This window comes from Henckelia pumila, unplaced genomic scaffold (genome assembly GCF_033568475.1).
Source record: "Henckelia pumila isolate YLH828 unplaced genomic scaffold, ASM3356847v2 CTG_461:::fragment_3, whole genome shotgun sequence".
Classification (NCBI taxonomy): domain Eukaryota; kingdom Viridiplantae; phylum Streptophyta; class Magnoliopsida; order Lamiales; family Gesneriaceae; genus Henckelia; species Henckelia pumila.
The window spans coordinates 6,421,895-6,442,627 of record NW_027331831.1 but is presented as its reverse complement, the minus strand read 5'-3'; the positions used below and the strand labels follow the sequence as shown (position 1 = coordinate 6,442,627).

Genomic DNA, 20,733 nt, shown 5'->3' with positions numbered 1-20,733 from the left:
CTATTCTTCGTTGCTTATGCAAACTATGTAAAATGTAAATTTGAGGCATCTTATTACATCCTTGCTCAAATATGCTATATTATCAAATTTACATTTTACATAGTTTGCATAAGCAATGAAGAATAGAAATATAGAATAATATTATAGTTAAAAAAAAAAGCAAAACAAAGTAAATATTTAACCATACCAAATAAATATTATTTTCTGCTCAAATATGCTATATTATTATTTCTAAAAGTGTTGCAAAACATGCGCCAATTTTTATCAATTTACTTTATTTACAAATATACTTTCAGTAAATGTATTTTTTTCCTAAAATATTAGAAATATAATCAAACGTTAAAAAAACGGGGGGTTGGAAATTTTAAAAATGTTACTTGTGAAATCTGATTGACTTTCTGTAAACATGTATGTCGGTATATATATTTTGAATTAGATTTTATCTAAATATGGAGAGAGTTTGTTCATATAATGCATTGAAGGCCCACCAAATCTAATGTGCATTATCTTATCAGAAAACGTGGCATTGAAATTTGGCGATTCCAAAAATAAATTAATAAATAAATTGTCGGAACTCAAAATGCTTGTAAATAGGAACATATTATTTTGGTTTAATTACATTGATCATCCTTGTAGTTTATGATAAATACAAAAAACACTCAAATGAATTTTAAAATAACAGTCATCCCTTAATATTTTTATTTATCTTACATATTGTTCCCTCAATTAAACAATTAAAAAAATTATTTTATTAAGCAGAGATTTCTATAACATTCCAATTTACACTTCTATTAAAATAATATGACCTATGTTAATTTTTAACGTTTTCATAATTAGTTTTTGAAGTTTTAATAATTATTTAGATGGCGTAAAAAAAATTATTTAGATTAAATATTCTTTTAATATTTGACAATTATTTCAAATATCTATCAAATTTGAATGTATTTTAATTACTTTTATTTGTGTGAAAATAATATCCATTACTCGTATATAATAAAATTAAAACAATTTTAGAAAACAGTTACAATTTATATATTAAAATTAAAAAATGACGTATAAAAATGAAAAATACTAGGCTATTCCATAATTTAAACTTTTCATTTTTTGATTATTTTTTATGGAAATTTTTTTAGGATATAATAGACCGTTCTCATTTTTGTTATATTTTATACACCCCTACATAAGGGTGCAAACGAATCGAATCGAGTCGAATAATGATAAAAATTGAAGGCTCGAATTCGGCTTGAAATAAGTATATTCGAGTTCGAGCTAGATTCGAAGCTCTATACTTTCAAATATTTTGGCTCGAGCTCAGCTCGAAATGAATTTCGAGTTCGAGGTCGGCTCAAAATATTCAAACTTATTTGTGAACTATTCGAGCTACTGCTCGGATATTATGATTCGAAAAGCTCGAAATATTTGAAAAGGTTCGAAATATATATATATATATATATATATATATATATATTATATCATTATATTATATTAATAAATTATTAAGGTTCATGAATTATTCACGAACTATCGAACAAAATAATTTTGACTCGAGCTCGGCTCGAAAAAAAGTTCGAACATGTTCGGATTCAGCTCGAGTTCGATAAATTCGAATATGAATCAAATATTTATCGAGTCGGCTTGAAAAGCTTGCGAATCGGCTCGATTCATTTACAGCCTACATCGTTGAAGTCTGAAGAGAGGTAAATGTAGTTTTAAAATTTTATTGGATCATTTTGTAACACTATCAAACTTCAAGGGAGATGGACATAATTAACCATATTATTTTGAAATGTGTTTCCCAAAATACCCTTATAAATTGTGATACCACTAAAAATATTTGGTCTGGTCAGACCCGACCCGAGCCCATATATATATATATATATATACGAGGGATTCGAGCCCATTAATTCATATCCAAGAGAGTTATTCCAAGTCAATAGACCTTTTATATTTAAGTTCAAGACTCATACTGATGAAGGCTCAAAAAATACACGGTGACGAAAAGATAAGTTTATGATTGGAAAAAAGGCACCCGGCCCCAATAGTGGAAGCCTCACTAAAAACTATCGAATAATGAAAGCACTTATAAATTTCTAAAAGATAAAAGAAAATCCCGATAAACTCAGAATTGAATCAAGATCACTAGGTCGGTTTAAGAGTCTCAGTCGCCATGGTAACTGAGTCCTACTGTCATTAGTCTCCTACCTCGTGTAGAGTTCTACCCCAGCAATAATTCTATTCCTGCGAGGTAACCAACCCCTCCTGTCTTCATAAATACCAGATATTTATATGATTTTACATTTTCACTTTTACTCACTCACGCTCTCTTGCTCTCTCAACTTTATTATGCTATACTTTTTCATAAAATTTGAACACTGATTTAGGCATCAGACCCCTCTATCACGCTTTTCCTTTTAATAATATGAGCACTAACTTAGGCATCAAAAAAGTCAAACCAACACACATTCGACTCCTCCTAACCATGCTTTTGTATGTGCAGAGCTCTATTTGTCCGACCCAAACCATGTATTGAAAGATGGGAAGATCCACTCTGTTAGATCGAACACGAGTTAAAATTTTGGTTACATAATAAATAATTTAATGCATTCATGATACCATATTTACTCAGAATACCTAAAACTTTAGCTCAATCCATGGAAAAAACACTTTAGCTCGATCAAATTATCTGAATTGGTTTATTTACTTCATTTTTTTTTTAAAAAAAATATGAAAATCGATCCCTAAATTTTAAAATATAAAAGTTCCAATCTCGTTATTTTCAGTTCATATTTAGTTATTTTTTATTATTGTATTTATTGTATTGGTTTTTTCTTGGATAAATGAAATTGATAAATCAAAGGAAAAAAATTAATTGAACATATTTATTTTGTATCAATGACTCAACGAATTAATATAGATATAATTTAAGAGTTATGTTATATGTATACAAAGTATTACACGTTGGGTTTCACATTATACTTAAAATTATATGATTATTTTGCATTTATTTTTGAAAAAAAAAATCCAAATAAAGTGAAAAAATAATCATATATTTTTAAGTATAATGTATAACCCAACGTGTAACACATCATGTGCACGTAGCATTTACCATAAATTAATTAGCATTCGCACTCCAACGAAGTCTATGGAAACGAGTACGACCAGCTTTAATGGTCACTCCTTGTGGATAAGAACACGATTTTGAGGATGTGGATATATATATATATATATAAATAAACAAATAAAATATTTTATATATTAGACTTTTATTTGTTTATCCAACTTGATGCGAATCATACGTACGTCAATAAAGGTAAAAAATATGGTGAGATGATCTCACAAGTTAATTTTGTGAGACGAGTTTTTTATTTGGATCATTCGTGAAAAGAAATATTATTTTTTATGCCAAAATTATTACTTCTTATTTTAAATATAGATAGGATAGATCCGTTTCACGGATAAATTAAATATCCGTGAGACCGTCTTACAAAAGACTTACCCAATAAATAAGTATCTTATGAGACGATTTCACGGATTTATATCCGTGAGATAGATAGACTCGATTCATAATTGAAATAAAAAGTAACGCTTTTAGAATAAAAAATAATTTTTTCATGAATTGAGTTAGATATGAGATCTTTATCACAAAATTGATACTGAAACACTCTAATAAAAGTTTTTGTGTTTTAAAAAATAAGATTTTATTGATATTTTGCATTTTAACACATGATTGTGATTTAAGTAAAGAGAGGGTCATTCAGAAATAAATATTTTTAAAATAATTTTGAATTAATTTTGATCTAATGTAATTTTTGAATTTTCGATTATCTATATCTATATATATATATATATATATATATATATATATATATATATATATATAGATTTGATATTATGAGCACCCATGATGTGCATTTTTGTGTGCAGCGCTGACGTGACATCCTCTACATCCAATAGGTGAACGCCACATCAGCAAGTGCGCACATAAGTGCATATGATAAGTGTTCACCATATCAAAACTATATATATATATATGCAATTTTGATATGATGTCCACCCACCGTGCACACAAATGATATGACACTCATCTATTGGATGTGATAAATTATAGGTTCAATAATTGAGTGTTACCTCAATGGTTGACACAGAAGTTGACACGGTGGATAAATAGCATATCAAAAATCTATATATATTTGCGTATAATATACAATATAAAGAATATGTAAAAAATAGATAACAATGTAAACCAATTTTTGTTCTCAAAATGGCCTTATATAATTTTTTCCCCGAAATCGTCATTTCAACTTGTTCTTCATGTTATCCATCTCAAGTTACACTATGATCTCTTACTAACTTTTACGGTTAAAATATTATCTTTATTCTAACATAAAAAACGTAAAACTACAAAGTAACGTTGTATTAGAAAGATAACTCCTATGTTACCCCTTCAAACATTGCCCGAAAGACAATCCAAGAACTCATACGTTTTTTACACCCGATGTATTCAAATGCAAAAAAAACAAAAAATATATACATATATTTTGAGCCATTGGAGCAACCCTCTTGAGGCAGTTTGGAACAAATCGTGTAAATACTAAGTATATATATAAACATAAATGTGGGCGGCCCCAAAAATCAGTATATCTTTTATCCGAAAACTATTAGGTTAGCTTTCACGTGACAATTCCAAGGAAGGAGCCACAAACTAATTGCCACGTGCACGTTTCACGTGACAGGTGGGTGTGGCATCCGTACAGGTTCTCTGTGGATAGCGATTTGGATAATGCTGGAAACTTTTGACTGGTCCCCTTCCATATTCTATTTATTTTTCAAGATTATTATTTATTTTTGCATTTAATTATGTCTTTTAAGAATAGGGTAAGAATAGCCGAATAGGATTTTCTTTTTCATTTTTTTTTTCATTTTTTTCCTGTTAGTTTGAACCGCGACAAGATGTTTATACCCACTATTATATATCCAAGTTATACGATATGTTTTTCATATGGGATAGACGAGTTGATAAGGCATGAAGTGACGTGGGAAGAGATTCTCCAGCGTTGCGGGTTCGATTCTCGTGTGGAGCATATTTCATGTTGAAATATTGTGGGGTATGTTATGAAGATTAGGCCATGTTGCTCCTTCCTTCAGGTCCCTGCCGCTCGTGCACATCCCTCGATTTAACCTCCGCATGAGCCAATGAGCTTTTGATTCATGTGAAATGAGATCCCTTTTAGGTCAATCCTTTTTAAGAGTTATACGACATGTTGATGTATATTTCTCCCTATCTGATTATACAAATCTTTTTTTTTTCCACCAGATTAAAAAAATCATTGAAAAAATAATTTATAAACGGGCTCTTGTTTTTTTCTTATTTAATTCATTTAAAAAATAGTTACATGTTTTTTTTTTTCATTTGTACGTAGTTAATAGTCGTGTGTTAGTAAAAGAGTAAAAAAAAATGTTCTTAAATATGAATACAACTTATACAAGACTACAAGCTTGTATATTTGCGAAATATAAATTAAAAAAACATAACGTATATAATTGAAACAGATGTAATACAACATTAAGATCGGTGTCCGTCGCAAGTAAGAACCCGCAACATGAAAATGTAAATTCTAGTTCTAGGTAGTAGATGATGAACAACAACAAACATGTAGGGTGGAGGCCCGAAAGATCATTTATTTTATCTTTGTTGGTGGTTGGGTGGAAAGATATTAGTGAATTTTAAATAATCGCCATTCATTTATTACAATTTAAAGGTCGTTTGGTGAGAGCTAGGATGCTTAAATATAAGCAATTATACATTCGTTTATCACAATTTTAATTAATTGAATCCATTATTTCTGAACGACCAATGGCGGAGCCAGAAATTTTAGTCTACCCGAGTTAAAATTCTAAGCTCTCGTATTCTTTAATATTTTGAATTGAGCTACCCGAGATAACACCAAAATAAACCAAAATTATTCAAAATTTTTATGTAGAAAATTCAAAAAAAAATTGCACCACCCGAGCTAAAGCCCGGGTACCCTTGAACGTGTCTCCGCCACTGCGAACGACCATAGTTATTTATTCATGTGTGATCAAACAAGAGGAGTGCATATGTGATCTCTTTGACAAATGAAAAAAATATTATTTTATAGGTAAAAAATATTAAGTTTTATTGTAGGTATGGATCATGTCAACCGTCTCACGTTAAACTTAATTGGATTCATAATTTTCGTAAAATAAAGACGAATACGAAATAGATATACATAGACTCATCGTATAGATGTGCTTATACAAGACTGATATGGAACATATATAAGTGAAAGATGGTTTGAAGTTTCGATGTATTTTTAAATGTATCACGATAAGGCTAGACGTGACATCTTTTAACAAACACAACGAGTTGAATTAAGACTCACAAAAGCAATTTTAGTGTACAGATAGAACCAATTTATAGAGAATATTGCCGTCCATCCATTGATTAATAAACAAAGCCTTATTTAATTATTATGTTTATTATTATTAAAATTAATAATTAAAAGAATGGCAAACAACAATATAGGGTGAAAAAGCATGAGAGTAAACGCAGAATTCGTCGCGTGGCAAATAGAAGCACAACTTTAATTTAGCTGTAGGCATATGTGTTTGTGTATGGGGAACACGATTACATTGTAACTATCCGGTCTCGATAAATTGTTACGACGTACATCTCGTGAATACTTTCAATTCAATACATTCCATCTACTTTCTCAACCAACCCTTAAATCTCGCCAAAATATCGCGGTCACACAAACACACACACTTACATGTTTTGAAAATCCATAAATAGTAATTGTCACATTTCATGAAATTAGTTAGGGAAAAAAATTAGAGTCGATGAAGTTATTAAAGATTATCGAATGCTTCATTTATAAACACACACACGCGCGTGAAGGAGGTTATAATTCGTTGGTTCTTTGGGTTGTTTGAGATGTTCTTGGGCATGATCATATATTGAATTTATATTAACACCTTAATTATGACTCGGGATTAGCGACGAGTGTGATTTTTTTTTTCTAGTGAGAAGGTCGAGATTATGAAACTGATAAGATGTTGGACACAAATTTCATCGAGTGTATGAGATGTTTGATTATATTAGAAATGGTATTAAAAAAATGGCATGTTTTTTTTAGGGGAAAAAAATATTTTCCGAAGGGTTTATGGACGAAAACACTTGGGATATTATGTTGACAAATTACATGATTTTCCAATTTTATTTTTTATTAAAAAAATTGTATTGGCACGACTTTAGTCAAACTTTATCGTGTGGCCAGAATTTCACGAATTGAATCGGATGGGTCCCCAAGAGTTTTGCGAGTGGAGGAGTCATGTAGTGTAGTAATTACTTTGGCGTGACTTACAGGTGAGAATTGCGTGATTTGCCCATTGCGCCAATCCCCAAAAGGTACAGCCCGTACACCCTCACGCCCAATGCTAATTTAGCTATTTTTTCACTCTTTTTTTAATAAAAAAATATTTAAATATACATTTTCTTTTATTCATATAAAATCAAATTGTTACAAGGACAAAGATTTCAACGTGATTAATGTTATCCAATATCATTATATTAATCAATATCTTTCATCATTAAAAAAATAGCAAGTACTCGATCTCTTATCGCATGCATTTATGCTTGCAATTTCATTAGCTTATGCGACAAAATGCATTTACAAACATTTTAGTTTCTCACAAAATATAGAAGATTCGGAATCAAGATATAATCAGCTCGATCATAAAGGATTTTTTACCTTAAAAATCAAGACGATTCGATCGAAGATTTCTGTAACCGATCCGAAAATACATATAACGTAGATTGAAGTGTGAATAATATATACATATATAGTCGAAGTTGAAAGAAGAAAATATCGGAGAGTTGAATATAGTAGAGGTAAGAAAACAAACAAGTGCTGGTTTTTAATGGGATTAGGACCCACGAGAATTCATGGCATTCCTCAAAAGTCAAGAATGGAGTCACGACTGAGGAGAGGATGGAGTAAGTGCAAAGGTAAGGTTACTTTTGTCTCTTTATGATTATATTATTTTCACTTAGTTTTCATTTATTATATATTACATTAAAGAATGATGTTACATGTACACAGAAGGTTACACGTTGAGTTACATGTTATACTTGAAATTACATAAATGTTTTTAATAAATTTTATAAAGAGTTTTTTCAAATAACATGTATGAATAATTTTGTAATTTCATATACAATGTGTAATCTTACGTGTAATTCAACGTGTAAATATCTCATTTTCCTACATTAAAATGAATAAAAAAAGGGAGACCCCTTAAAAAACGACCAACTTTTGCTTTTATTCCGAATTTGTCCTTTTAAAAGAAATATTTATTTATTTGAAAATATTATCTAAGGATAATAAAAAAATTTAAGAAAAGAGGGGAAGGTTCAAGGTAGGGTTAGGCTAAACTAAACCTAAAATAAGAGCGAAGAGATATTTTAACGCAACCATGGTTAAGTCAAAGCTCTAACCATGGTTAAAAAAAACCACTTTAAAACCATCGCAACCACTTGGCATGCAAATCCATGGCGGCACTGTCATTCCAATAGATCGGATTAACGATGATGATGATGATCGGAGATCGACTTCGCCTTCATCCAACCGTCCAAATTCCTTCTTGGGATTATCCTTTCGCGGAAGATCCGGCGGCGGCCCACGCTCATTCCCCTGTTACGCACAATGTTGATGTTTCGCACTACGAGAAAGCTTTGGCCGCTCTGCAGCGTTATCTGCCCTCCAACAAGGAGGATCTCGCGGCGGCGGAGGAGGAGGATGGGGATTCCGATGATTTCGACTTCCCGGTGGACGCCTTCTCCTGCGATAGTTTCCGGATGTTCGAGTTCAAGGTCAAGAAATGCACGCGCGCCAGGCCGCATGACTGGACAGAGTGCCCGTTCGCGCACCCGGGGGAGAAGGCCCGCCGCAGGGACCCACGGAAGTACCACTACTCTGGGAACGCGTGCCCGGATTTCAGGAAGGGCGCTTGTAGGAGGGGCGACGCCTGCGAATACGCACACGGCGTGTTCGAGTGCTGGCTTCATCCGGCGCGATATCGTACGGAGCCCTGCAAAGACGGGACGCACTGCCGGCGGCGCGTTTGCTTCTTCGCTCACACGCCGGATCAGCTCCGGGTTCTGCCGCACTCCAGCCCGGAGGCTTCTCCAGGTCGGATCGGGTGTGGGTCTCCGGGTCAACCCGAATACGGTGGCCCGTTCGGCTATTCCCCGAAATCGTCGCCGTACTCCCCGCCGCCGTCCCCGAGGACTTTATCTCCGCCGATGTCACCGAGTGTAGCTGCACTGAGTCAACTCACTGAATCGGTTCGCTGTCTGCAGATGAGCAAACCGAATCCAGGAATGGGGATGGGGTCACCATCGTGGGGTCTTCAACTGGGTTCCGGGTATGGATCTCCCCGGAGCCCGAACACCAGTCGGGTCGGATTCATGAGCCTACCAACGACTCCGATTCGGCCTCGGATCCCCACCGCATTCGACATATGGGAAACTTGTTGCGAAGAAGAACCAGTGATGGAGCGAGTGGAATCGGGAAGGCACCTGCGCGAGCGATTCTACGCCAAACTGAGCAAAGAGAATTCGCTGGATCGGGTTGCCCCGATTCGTGGGTTCCATAATCCTTGACCGGGTCGGGCTAGATTTTGTTGACTGTGAATATGTTTCTTTGGACTGACTTTGTTTTGTAAATATGGGTATTTGGGTCGGGTTTGAAGTATTCGGCTACAAGAATTTTGCAGATTTTTGTATATGTGGGGTCTCATCTACTTATCCAATTATATTAAATTCTGTGTGATTTATTATGGATCGTCTGTTTTTTTTTTTTTTTCTAAAAATACACATTTTCCAGAAATTAGTTAGAATTATAAATGTACATATGTTTGTTTGTTCATTTTTATTTTCAAATATAATGTGTTTTATCTTTATATTTAATAATGTACGCACGTTTTCTAATACTTGATTAACATAAGCATATTAGTGAAATACAAGAAAATTTTGACTTTATATTTGAAATAACCGAAGCTCGAAAATAAATTTATATAATTAGAATGGAGCAAATATATAACTTATTTTTTTTAATTATATAAATTTAAAAGTTATTAAAAATCACAAATCTGAATGTGGGGAAGGTGGGGAGTATCAATCATAAGAATCATGTCTGAGTGGCTGCTCGACTGTTGGAACTAAAGATGACAAATCGACGGCCCACAAATCATCATCTAAAGTGGACCCCACGTATGTAATTATAATTATAATAGGATTATCCAAACTTTAGTTTACTTAAAAGAAAGATTTAAATAATGGGTGAGTTGGAACTTGAATTGATAAGCATGTTCTCCTCTATTCTTATCCGTTCCCACCACAAACGTCTTCTCATTAGTACAACACTACACGTACATACATATATACTAGCAACGATGCACACGCATTTGTATTTATAAAATAATAACTATTTGTGACACTGTTTGATTTAAGTGATAGGATAAGTAATTCATAGATAAGTAATATAATGTAAATTAAAAATAAATAAAAAAAATAGTTAATACATTATTTGATTTGATGAATATATTATAATTTATTTGATTTAATTGATGTAAAATTATTAATTAATAAATATATAAATAATATGATGAAAATAAAACGAAATTAATTGGGATAAGTTATACATAGATTAATAATACATCAAACCAAATAATGTCATAATGTATATGAATTTTGATGCTTAACAAGTTAGGTTAATTATAAAAATAAAAAAAAAAAGAGAACTGGAATTGACAAAGAGTGTAATTGGTGATGTGGGGATAGTGAGTAAGAAACATGGAGAAAACAAAAAAATTGAAAAGAAGGGTATTTTGGGTATATTGAAAAATAGACCATGACACCGAGTTAGTTATTCAAATATGTATACACTTAATAAATAGTAAAAGATATACATAACAATAATAAAGTCGTGTATGAATGGAATGATTTCAAATGCATATAATTTTATTTATAATGATCAAACATGAATCAAAGCTTAAATCCATATAACTCTATTATTATATCTTTATTATTGTATACGTTGCTATATTAGTTATATAAAGTAGAATTGATTTCAAATGATATCATTATTGAGTGTACTTGAAATCCATCTTAATTAACATGATATAAACATAAAAGAAGTGAATTTCAAGTGTATGACGTTACTTTTCTAAACCACAAAAAAATACTTGAAATCTATGGATTTAAAATATTTTCATCCAAGTACAACATAAGATTATAAGTAATAATATATGTTTATAAATAAGAAGTTGTCACCACTTTATATGAAACTTAAACTCTAATGTTAAGAGTTTAAGTTTCATATAAAGTGGTGACAACTTCTTATTTATAAACATATATTATTACTAAAAAAATTATAATTACTTATTTTTAGATATTTTATTGCATAGAAAACATACAATCTTTTTATTTATAAACATATATTATTACAAACAATACCTTAATGTTATATAATACCTAAACTCATAAAACTAAACATATGTATCTCCAAGGAACCCACTAGATTTTTTGTCTTTTTTATATGTTATCTTTAATTTATGTCCATTCAACTCAATGGTGACAACTTCTTAAATAAATTGGGACCCCTAATTATATGGATTTAATTGATTTGTGCTTTTTCCCCCTTCTTTTCAGTTTTTGTTTTAATTTTTGTTGGTACATCGACTATTTATAAAGCCAATATACATACATACATACATACATACATACATACATATATTTAAAAAAAATACCATGCCCAAACATTTTCCGAAAATGATATTCTAAGTTTTTTTTATAGGTAATCGAATGTAGAAATTTGAAGTTCAAAAGTACGTTTTATTTAAAAAAAACTTTCCTGCTAAGTTTGCTTGTTATTCCCTTGTACCTTTTATATGGGTGTCTAAGAATCCTTTTTTATGATTGGATCAGCTTGTAATTCATGACATTATTTCTTAGCAATAAAGATTACAAGTTACCGCAAAAAAAACAAAAAAAAATACTCAGCTAAATGTGAATATAGGTTCTGCTAAAATTCCAATTTCAAATAACTCGATCCAAACATGATATAAAACGATACAAACTAGAATAAATCTAGGTTGCTTTTAAATTTAAAGGTAAATATAGTGATATGAATTTTAGAAATAAACATGAAGGTCCTAATTTCAGATTAAAATGCACATTCACCATTACGCCAATAAATATATATCCACAACTTTCAATACATCATACCAAGATAACAAAGGAAGACCAAATATGAACTAAAATCCAAATCCTAAGAAGCCAAGTCTCACACAGAAGGGTCATGCCGCCTTCTTTCCTCTTGTATGGATCGAAAAATTCTAGCAGCAGATTCAGAAGCGGACTTGGAATGGAGAGGAACGACCTTAATGACTCGTGCTGGACGGTGTTCCGGGCCAGAGGCAGGGGCAGCATCGACGGTTGGAGTTGGAGACAGCGGGAAAAGCTGGAGCACGTGTCTTGATTTCATGTCGTCGCTGCCTTGCAGTCTCTGACTTGGGACAGCCGACGAGCTGCATTGTACTTCAACATCCTCGGATGCATCCACGTTAGTCGCGTGACGTTGGATGCTTGAATTCGTCTCTCGGGTGGATTGTTGTTGATTGGCCATGGAGGGGACGTTGGCTTGCTCGACAGACGAGCCTGAAAACGCTGTAGGCATGATTGGCACGCAGTATGGGGGGAAGTAGCCTTGAGGAACAGGGGAAGGGAATGTTGGATGTTGAAGTGGGATTCCGAATGTGGGAGTCGGAAAACCACCAGTTGCTGGATTCGATCCTGGAGGGACGTTGTATCCTCCATAAACAGAGAAAACAAAGCTGTTTCCAGGGTATGGCTTGTAAACAAGCCCTTCAGAAGGAGACATCAATGGGATCAACCACTGCTGCCCATGAGGCTGAGTTTGATTCAAATCCCCAGGGGCATGTCTGCCACTAATGGATGGCACTTGAGAGTAATTTCCGCCAGTTTCAGTGGCGGATATAGAGGGTTTTCCCGCGGACTTCCGGGCCACGAGTTCGTTCTTGTTGCTTGGCTTCACCGATTCACCTTCAGAAACATTTGGAAGCGCCACATCCGCGTTATCTACTGGGACACTCTTCAGAGGTACAGCGGGTTCCATTGGTTTTCCGGAAGAAGCAACATCGTCCTCGAGATGATGACGTGACAAAGCGATGCCTTTCTGAACCTGAAACAAAATTACACTGGGTAACATTATGATTCAGTATTATAAGCATGAAAATTGAGTGCGTAGAAGAAAGCCCCGAAGCCAGTTAAACCGCGCACCCACCTTTATCAATCGATGCAACTCGAATATTTGACAAGTAAAAACTCGTTGTTGGCTGCAAAGGAGAAAATATCATGTCAATGTCAAAAACTGAAAGGGAAAGTTAAGAAAGCTTTGCAGAGAACCAAAGACAGAATTAACGTAGGGATAGCTGAAATGCAACGAGAAAAGAAGAAAAGACATCCAAGAATACCTCAAATCACTACAAGAATAATCTATTATCGTGCAGAAAATAAATAACATCCAGATGTGACAGACCACGCAAGAATAATCTATTTTTGTGAGAGAATAAATAACCTCCAGAAATGTCTCCAACTGATTGACAAAAGTTTCAAGACATGCTCACATGACCATGGTCGAAAACAACATCTCAATAATAATCAACTCTAAAACCACATCATTCGGTTTTCAAAGAAAACAAGAGAAACTTCCGGACGGATCAAAAGAACGGCAATAAATTTTCAGAAGATAAGGCAAGCATATAGCATATAAATTACTTCGTAATAGTTCTTCTTGCTTTCCAAAAGTGTCTCTGACCAATTATTCCCACAACATCGTCAGGTGTTATATCTGGTCCAAATACAGCATCAACAATCAAAGTTCCAGACACACTTTCAATCCTGTCCAAATTTCCCATCTGCAGCGATCCGCAAGGCCCATCTTCTCTAGATTCTCCAGCATTAGCAACATCATGTACAATATTCTGATCTCCTGACTGAAAAGCCCCAGATGAAATAGACCACTTGCTTTTAGTTAAGGCCGATGTACACTCCCTCGAAAGAGCACTACGGGTTCCACTGGCAGGTTGTGCTTCGGCAAGCTTTGGCAAGTTGAAACGATTAGAATGACTATTTCCTGGTTCAAGACTCGAAGAAGGATAAGTTTGCTTCAGCGGTTCTTCAGTCTTCTCAACTACTGATGAATTTGAGACAGGTTTAGCGAATTGATTCTGACCAACAACAGACTCCTGTGAATACCCTTCCTTGTGGAGTTGGCCTTTTTGACTTGGTAAGTGCCCAATCGCACCATTCTTGGCTGCTTTTGAAGATTTCAATGAGTGATTGAAATAAGAGGGATTGAATGTAGCTGCTTTTTCTCTGTCATTTACTTGACTTGACCTGAAATTTGTGAAAATGGGAACCGCATAGTCATCTTCATCCAATTTTTTTCTTGGTTCTATTTGTGTTAACCGAGAGCTCAAATCAGAAGACTGGCTTTGTTGCTGCTCAAATATTAGTCCGGACGGCTGCTGGCGAGAGGAAAAAGTGCCCCTTTCTTTTCCACCACCCTGGAAGCACAAGGTTTTTCAGAAAACAGGCAAGCACTTTGCTGCCACAAAGAAGATACATTTCTAACCTCCTCCTTTCCCCTCAAACTGAGTCGAATAAAAATAGAAAATAAATAAAGATATACCACATTTGCACAAAACAACCACCTAAGTTTGATCTTCGAATTATGTTTTAACTTTGTTAAATCAACCGTCTGTCGCACCCTGAAATCGATGCCAAAATAATGAAATGCATGTAGGGCATTCTACAGAAGTCCAACAACAAAGTCAAGAATATCATTATCAGCCACCACAAATAATACAAACTCTACCAATGCTTAAATCTAACTATAACTGCGTATCAAAAGGACTTTAAAAGATTACACATACCATAAAATAAAATAAAATATAAACAGGAAACCTAATCTAATGATGACTACTGTGTATTCAAGTAATGAATCATAAACATTTGAGGTAAAGGCTAAACACACAAAAGTATGAAGCTATCGAATTTCATAAGAAAGAACACGAAAACACTGAAATTCATTCATCACCTGGCTCGAGTGAGGCACCGAATTCGGAGTGACACCATTCTGATAATGGGGCAGAACTGTATGACTGAATCTCTGAGAAGGGATGCTGAGCTGCTCGTAGAGAGCCATCTTGTTCCTTGGAGGTGCTCTTGGCCCTCCTTTTTCTGTATCATTCACATGAAGCCTAGGAAACATAGGCCCCATTATTTTTCCCTCATCTTTACCTCTCTTCATCTTCACTAATTTTTCCCCCAATATTAACCCACTTCTTCTATGATTTCGTTCTTGAATTTAAGCATCGAAAAGAGCGTCAAGTTCATACTTATTGAGAATCTTCAACAACTCCTCACAGGTCAGCACAAAATATCAAGTCCCGTACATCAAGATCAAGTCTTTTTCATTAAAAACAGGAAAAAGTTCAAGAAACTTTACTTTGAATCAAAACACCCACTAATTAAAGACGCAATTAGAACAAACTGGTGAACATAAACTGAATTCATGACCAGAACCTGGATTACAGAACCGACCCACTTAAGAAAACATCAAATAATGCTTTTCTTGATGACTAAAATACAAAAACAAAGTTGGGACATAAAGCAAAAATTCTCCACCCAAGTTGATTCTTCTTCCTTTCTTGGTAAAATATCAAAGATATTTGTAAACAAGCACACGCAGTCACGCACATGATAAGGAACAATAATCTTAAATATCAAGAAACACTGGGACAGGATTTACCTTTTATAAGAACTGAAATATGTGTAACCCAATAACAAAAGATGACACCCAGGTGAATCTAAAATGATTCGAAATGGGGAAAAAATGAGGTTAGGAAGACTTAGAACAGGCAAATGTGTGTAAAATGGGAAAAGGCTAAAAACACTCCGCACTATGGACCCATTATTTGGATAGAACAGAACCTGCAACTTCATAAAGAGATAAATATCTCATAAATTAAATATATATGTATAATATTACCGTCAAAAAAAAAATACATATGTATAATATTGTAGTATTTAGGACATTTGCCACTAGATTTCTCCTTGCTCGTTAATAGAAGACTTTGAGAAAGATTTGGGTCAATAAAATGCACCTGATTTGCTCATCTATTCTCGTAAATAACAAGTTTGTCATAAAAAGAAAATTCAAGAATTAATTAGTTTATTCTTTATATTGAATTGTAGAGGGATGATGCATGTGAGATTTGATTGTTGGATTTTGACCTATGGATTTGAAGTTATACGAATTCATATTCATGATAATAAGTTATTGGTTTCTTTTGACAAATCTGTTCGACCATGATTTTCAAATCTAACTGTTTATTTTTTAAGTCACTAAAGTTAATCAAAAAATCATCCTAAAATGGAGACATTTTAAATCATCTCCTAAGATATTTCTTAAAGTCAAAATTTTCAATCCAAACACTACTCAAGAGTTCGTATTTTTGGGTTTTGTCCTTGATCTTTATATTGGTCATTTGATTTGAGAAATTTTTGGTGAACTTCTTTTAAAAGGTATATTTATTCTTTAAAAAATAAGCATCTTTGTTAACACCAGAAAAAGTTGGGTAGACGTGACAACATCTTCCAGCTAGATTTCCTTCCTCAGCTAGATCTTCTTCCTCTTCACCTCGATATGCACTCCAACCAACAACTCGTGAATGGGCGTCGAAAGATGCCTAAGTCAGAATAGGGCTTATTGGAGAAGAAAACTCAAATGAATATAAGAGCTTATAGTGTATATGAGAGAATAATCCTCAATTGTGAGGCAAACCTGATATTTATAAAGGATTCTCGGAACCCTAAGAGAGTCCCGCCAATAGAAAACATTATCTTTCCTTAAAATACAAATCTTATTTTCTTCTTATCCCAGATTTTTTTCTATCTCATAAGATATCAAATCTTGCATAAAGGAAACCAGATTTTTAATGCATCTCACATCTTTCTCCAGTCCCTTGACCACGGGCTCTGACCTCCATTAGATCCACCCTCATTATTACGGACCACTCAGCCCTCTGAGTCTTGGCCCTTACCAAAGTGAACCAATAATTACGAACAAGGGCACCATCTCGCCTCCATTCCCATATCATCCAACATCAACTCAGACCCCTGTCCCGAGCCCGATATATAATTTAGCTCTTCTCGGGCACTTATTTGTCTTCCTGATATGACCTTATCTATATGTGAGGCCTCAATTCTAATCAACTAATCTTAGGATAATGCAATTGATCAACGCAATTAAACAAAATGATTAAAGAATAATTTTTTTTTAAAAAAAAGGGTGCTCGCTCGATCGGTAAGATCTTACCGATCGAGCGGCCAAAATAATCCAAGACTCTGCCTGGAAAATAAAAGGCTTCCGCTCGATCGGTAAAATCTTACCGATCGAGCGGACAAGAAATGCCCAACTCTCGGCCTCGGTACAGGAGTGCTCGCTCGATCGATAAGATTCAACCGATCGAGCGAGATGCTCTGTACCAGAAAAATTCTGGTTTTCTACTTCCAAAACAATCTCAAATCAAACCATACCACAATAACATAATATCCCATTCAACAAGATACAAAAGGATAAGGTCTAGAGTTATACAATTCTCAAAATATAACATGCATAAAATCCATCTAGTTCGAACTTATTCAAAAACAAAAAGGAGTTCGAATACATAAACGACTCCCAACATCCAAGCCTCACTCTATCCTCTCAACCATCTAGCCATGCTGCCTCTAACTCGGTCCTGCCCCATCTTTTGCCAAGTACACATACAAACAAAGACAACAACCGGATAATTCGGTGAGAATACAATTCCCAGTAAAAAAGACTAGCATACAACATCACATAATATATCAAAACATGATATATAATTAAATTCCACATAAACTTCAAGTAATTCATTTCACTGCGGAATAAAATGATATGCATGACTTTTAAACTTCTGGATTAACGGACTCAAATAATCAAAAGGAATTCTTCTTTCTTTCTTTCTTCGGTTTGGGATCCCGAGGTTAAAATATCCAACAATCACACCGAACTCCCCTTTCGAGGTGGACGAGGTATATTTTAATCCTCTAGACTCTATGGCATTATAGTGAGTTAATCGACACTTGTAGTAAATCGCCTACCAAGGCCACTCAACTATAATCTCCAGATCGTCTAATTCAAAATGAATAATCAATCGGTTCAATATGAATGCATATGAAATCTCATGCACTCAAATATCAATTCAATCACAAGTTCAAATAAGCATATAAACATGCAAGTATGAGATTTCTTTTAGGACAATTCAATCCGGAATCGAGTTAATCGTCCTATTCCATTCCAAAGACGTCTTATACATTCTCGTCGTTTCACAATCTTCAATCTGTAAAACAACAATACTCCATTCAATATCTATTCAAGATCTTTGATCGATAAGTAAGAAATCGATACTATACCGGCTCAAATCTTCCAAACTGATCAAAGCTGCAATCTCGCAACTCCAAGGAATTCGAATCAATCTAACAGAATAAGTCACAAGATCAATATCGATATCAAAACATCATCAAACTCGGTATAATCAAATCAATAGAAACGATATCCCGAAACTCAAACTGACGGCATAACCGCTATATTCTGATAAACCGGAAACACAGACATCATAATATCAATCCAAACAACTCATATCAATCATCATTCAAACATTCAAACTCAAATCCAACACATCTCAAAACCCAACATTTCAAAATATGCTTCTAAAAATCATAACAATTCCGAACGACGCTCTATTTCAATTCCGTCTGAGAATAAACGATAAGAATAATCTCAAGTCATAATACCCGAAAAGAATCAAATTCCAACTACATCCGAAAAATAGAACATATCTGATCGGAGAGAAACTTACGATAGAACGAAGCTCTCGTTGCTGTGTTCGCTAAACTGCCTTCAGAAATAATTTTCAGCGGACGGATCGACCGGAAACTGAAATCTGAAAGCTCGAAGAACTCAAATGGCGTCTTCAATGGAGGGAAATCGAGATGGGGAAGAAGATAGAGTGAATGACCAAGTCAAAAAGAGTCTAGATATTATATAAAACTCCATATTTGCATTTTAGTCCCTAAAATTTCCGAAAATTGCAAAATAGTCACTGATCAATAAAAAGTCGGCTCTCGAATTCTGAAATCACTTATTATCTCAATTAAAGTCAATTAAGATAAAAACGGGGCGTTACACTATACTTTATCCCGGTCTGAGATGGCCCTCCTCCTGGGCCGGCCTCGCCCCCATCCTGGTCTTAGGTGGCCCTCCTTCTAAGCTGACCTGGACGCCATCATGGTCCGAGGTAGCCCTCCTCCTAGGCCGGCCTGAACCCTATCCTCCTGGGCCGCCGACCTGGACTCCATCCTGGTCTGAGGTGGACTACCATATATCAATCTTTAATTTTTTATATAACTTAATAATTATTATTATCTACTAGCAGATTTGTACATGAGGCGAGGTGTAACACCCGATATTTTTAAATACGTAAATTCGCATGCATAATTAGGGTATTTAATAATTTAGATTTATGATTTATGGGTTAAATAATTATGTGAATTATTTGTGCATGATTTAATTTATTTTTAAGCATTTAACCCATAATTAGTGATTTTTATGATTTATAGTATTTTAATTATTTTATCGCGTTGACGGGACCGTGGACGGACGAGATGACAACTTTCTATCCAATTTATTTCATGAGCCTTTTAAGAGCCCAAAAATATTATTTTGAGTTTTAATACCTCACTATTTTTAGTATTTAATTTTATATAATTTTAGGAGCCTATTTTTATTCAAAATAAGCCAAAATATTGATTTTTAATTATCTTTAAAAATTCCCTAATTTAATATTTCGGGATTTATGATTTAATATCAGATTTAAATCTTTTTAGGTGGAGTTTAAATTATATTATTTTGTATATTACTAACCTAATTAATTATATTATCTATTTACCTAATTTTAATTATTTTAAAAACCTAATCTACCCAAACCCAAGCCCACGTCTTCAAGCAGCAGCCGACACCCATTCCCTATTCATCCTCTTCTTCGGCCAGTCATCCCTAAGAAAACTCCATAGCCTCGGTCTTGAAGGTCCAAAGTTCATCGTCGTCGCCCCGTCGTCCCGGAATCGTCTCACTTTTGGTTTTTCTCTTCGTCTACGGTGAAAGGCATGAATTCTTCCCTATGTTTTGTACCTATCAGATATCAGTATGTGTGTGTCGTGTATACACCGAAAGGTTTAAGAAATTTTCAGAAAAATGTTGGCTTTTGATTGTTATGCACTTTGTTTATGTATTCATTCCATCTTGCTCACGTTTTCTTCAACCATGGGGCGTCCAGCTGCTGTCCAGGGGTTCATAGGCTAGGTGAGGGTGGCTTGAATCTGGGTGTCTCGAAGAGACCGAGACAAAATAGCCAGGAGAGGGCTGGAGGCAGTTTCGGCTCTTGGGCTGCGCAGGTTAGGGCTGTTGGAAGAGGCTTCGGGTTCAGTGGCTTGGGCTGCATGGGGTTGGGTCTAGGGGCAGGTTAGGACCGCCCAGATGT

At 34.4% G+C, this 20,733-nt stretch overlaps 2 protein-coding genes across 2 annotated transcripts; one reads left to right on the top strand and one right to left on the bottom strand.

Moving 5' to 3' along the window:
- The first annotated feature begins 8,555 nt into the window (after positions 1-8,555).
- LOC140871345 (zinc finger CCCH domain-containing protein 20-like) lies at positions 8,556-9,858 on the top strand. Its single transcript, XM_073273812.1, has one exon. It carries the CDS (start codon positions 8,606-8,608, stop codon positions 9,680-9,682), a length of 1,077 nt encoding a protein of 358 aa, XP_073129913.1. The 5' UTR covers positions 8,556-8,605; the 3' UTR covers positions 9,683-9,858.
- Positions 9,859-12,226: 2,368 nt separating this feature from the next.
- Positions 12,227-16,111, bottom strand: LOC140871344 (ELF3-like protein 2). The gene is made up of 5 exons (XM_073273811.1): positions 15,918-16,111; positions 15,204-15,574; positions 13,880-14,670; positions 13,386-13,437; positions 12,227-13,283 (listed from the first exon to the last, which is right to left on the bottom strand). The coding sequence occupies exons 2-5, from the start codon at positions 15,414-15,416 to the stop codon at positions 12,366-12,368; spliced, it is 1,974 nt and encodes a 657-aa protein (XP_073129912.1). The 5' UTR covers positions 15,417-15,574; positions 15,918-16,111; the 3' UTR covers positions 12,227-12,365.
- Between the last annotated feature and the right edge of the window lie 4,622 nt (positions 16,112-20,733).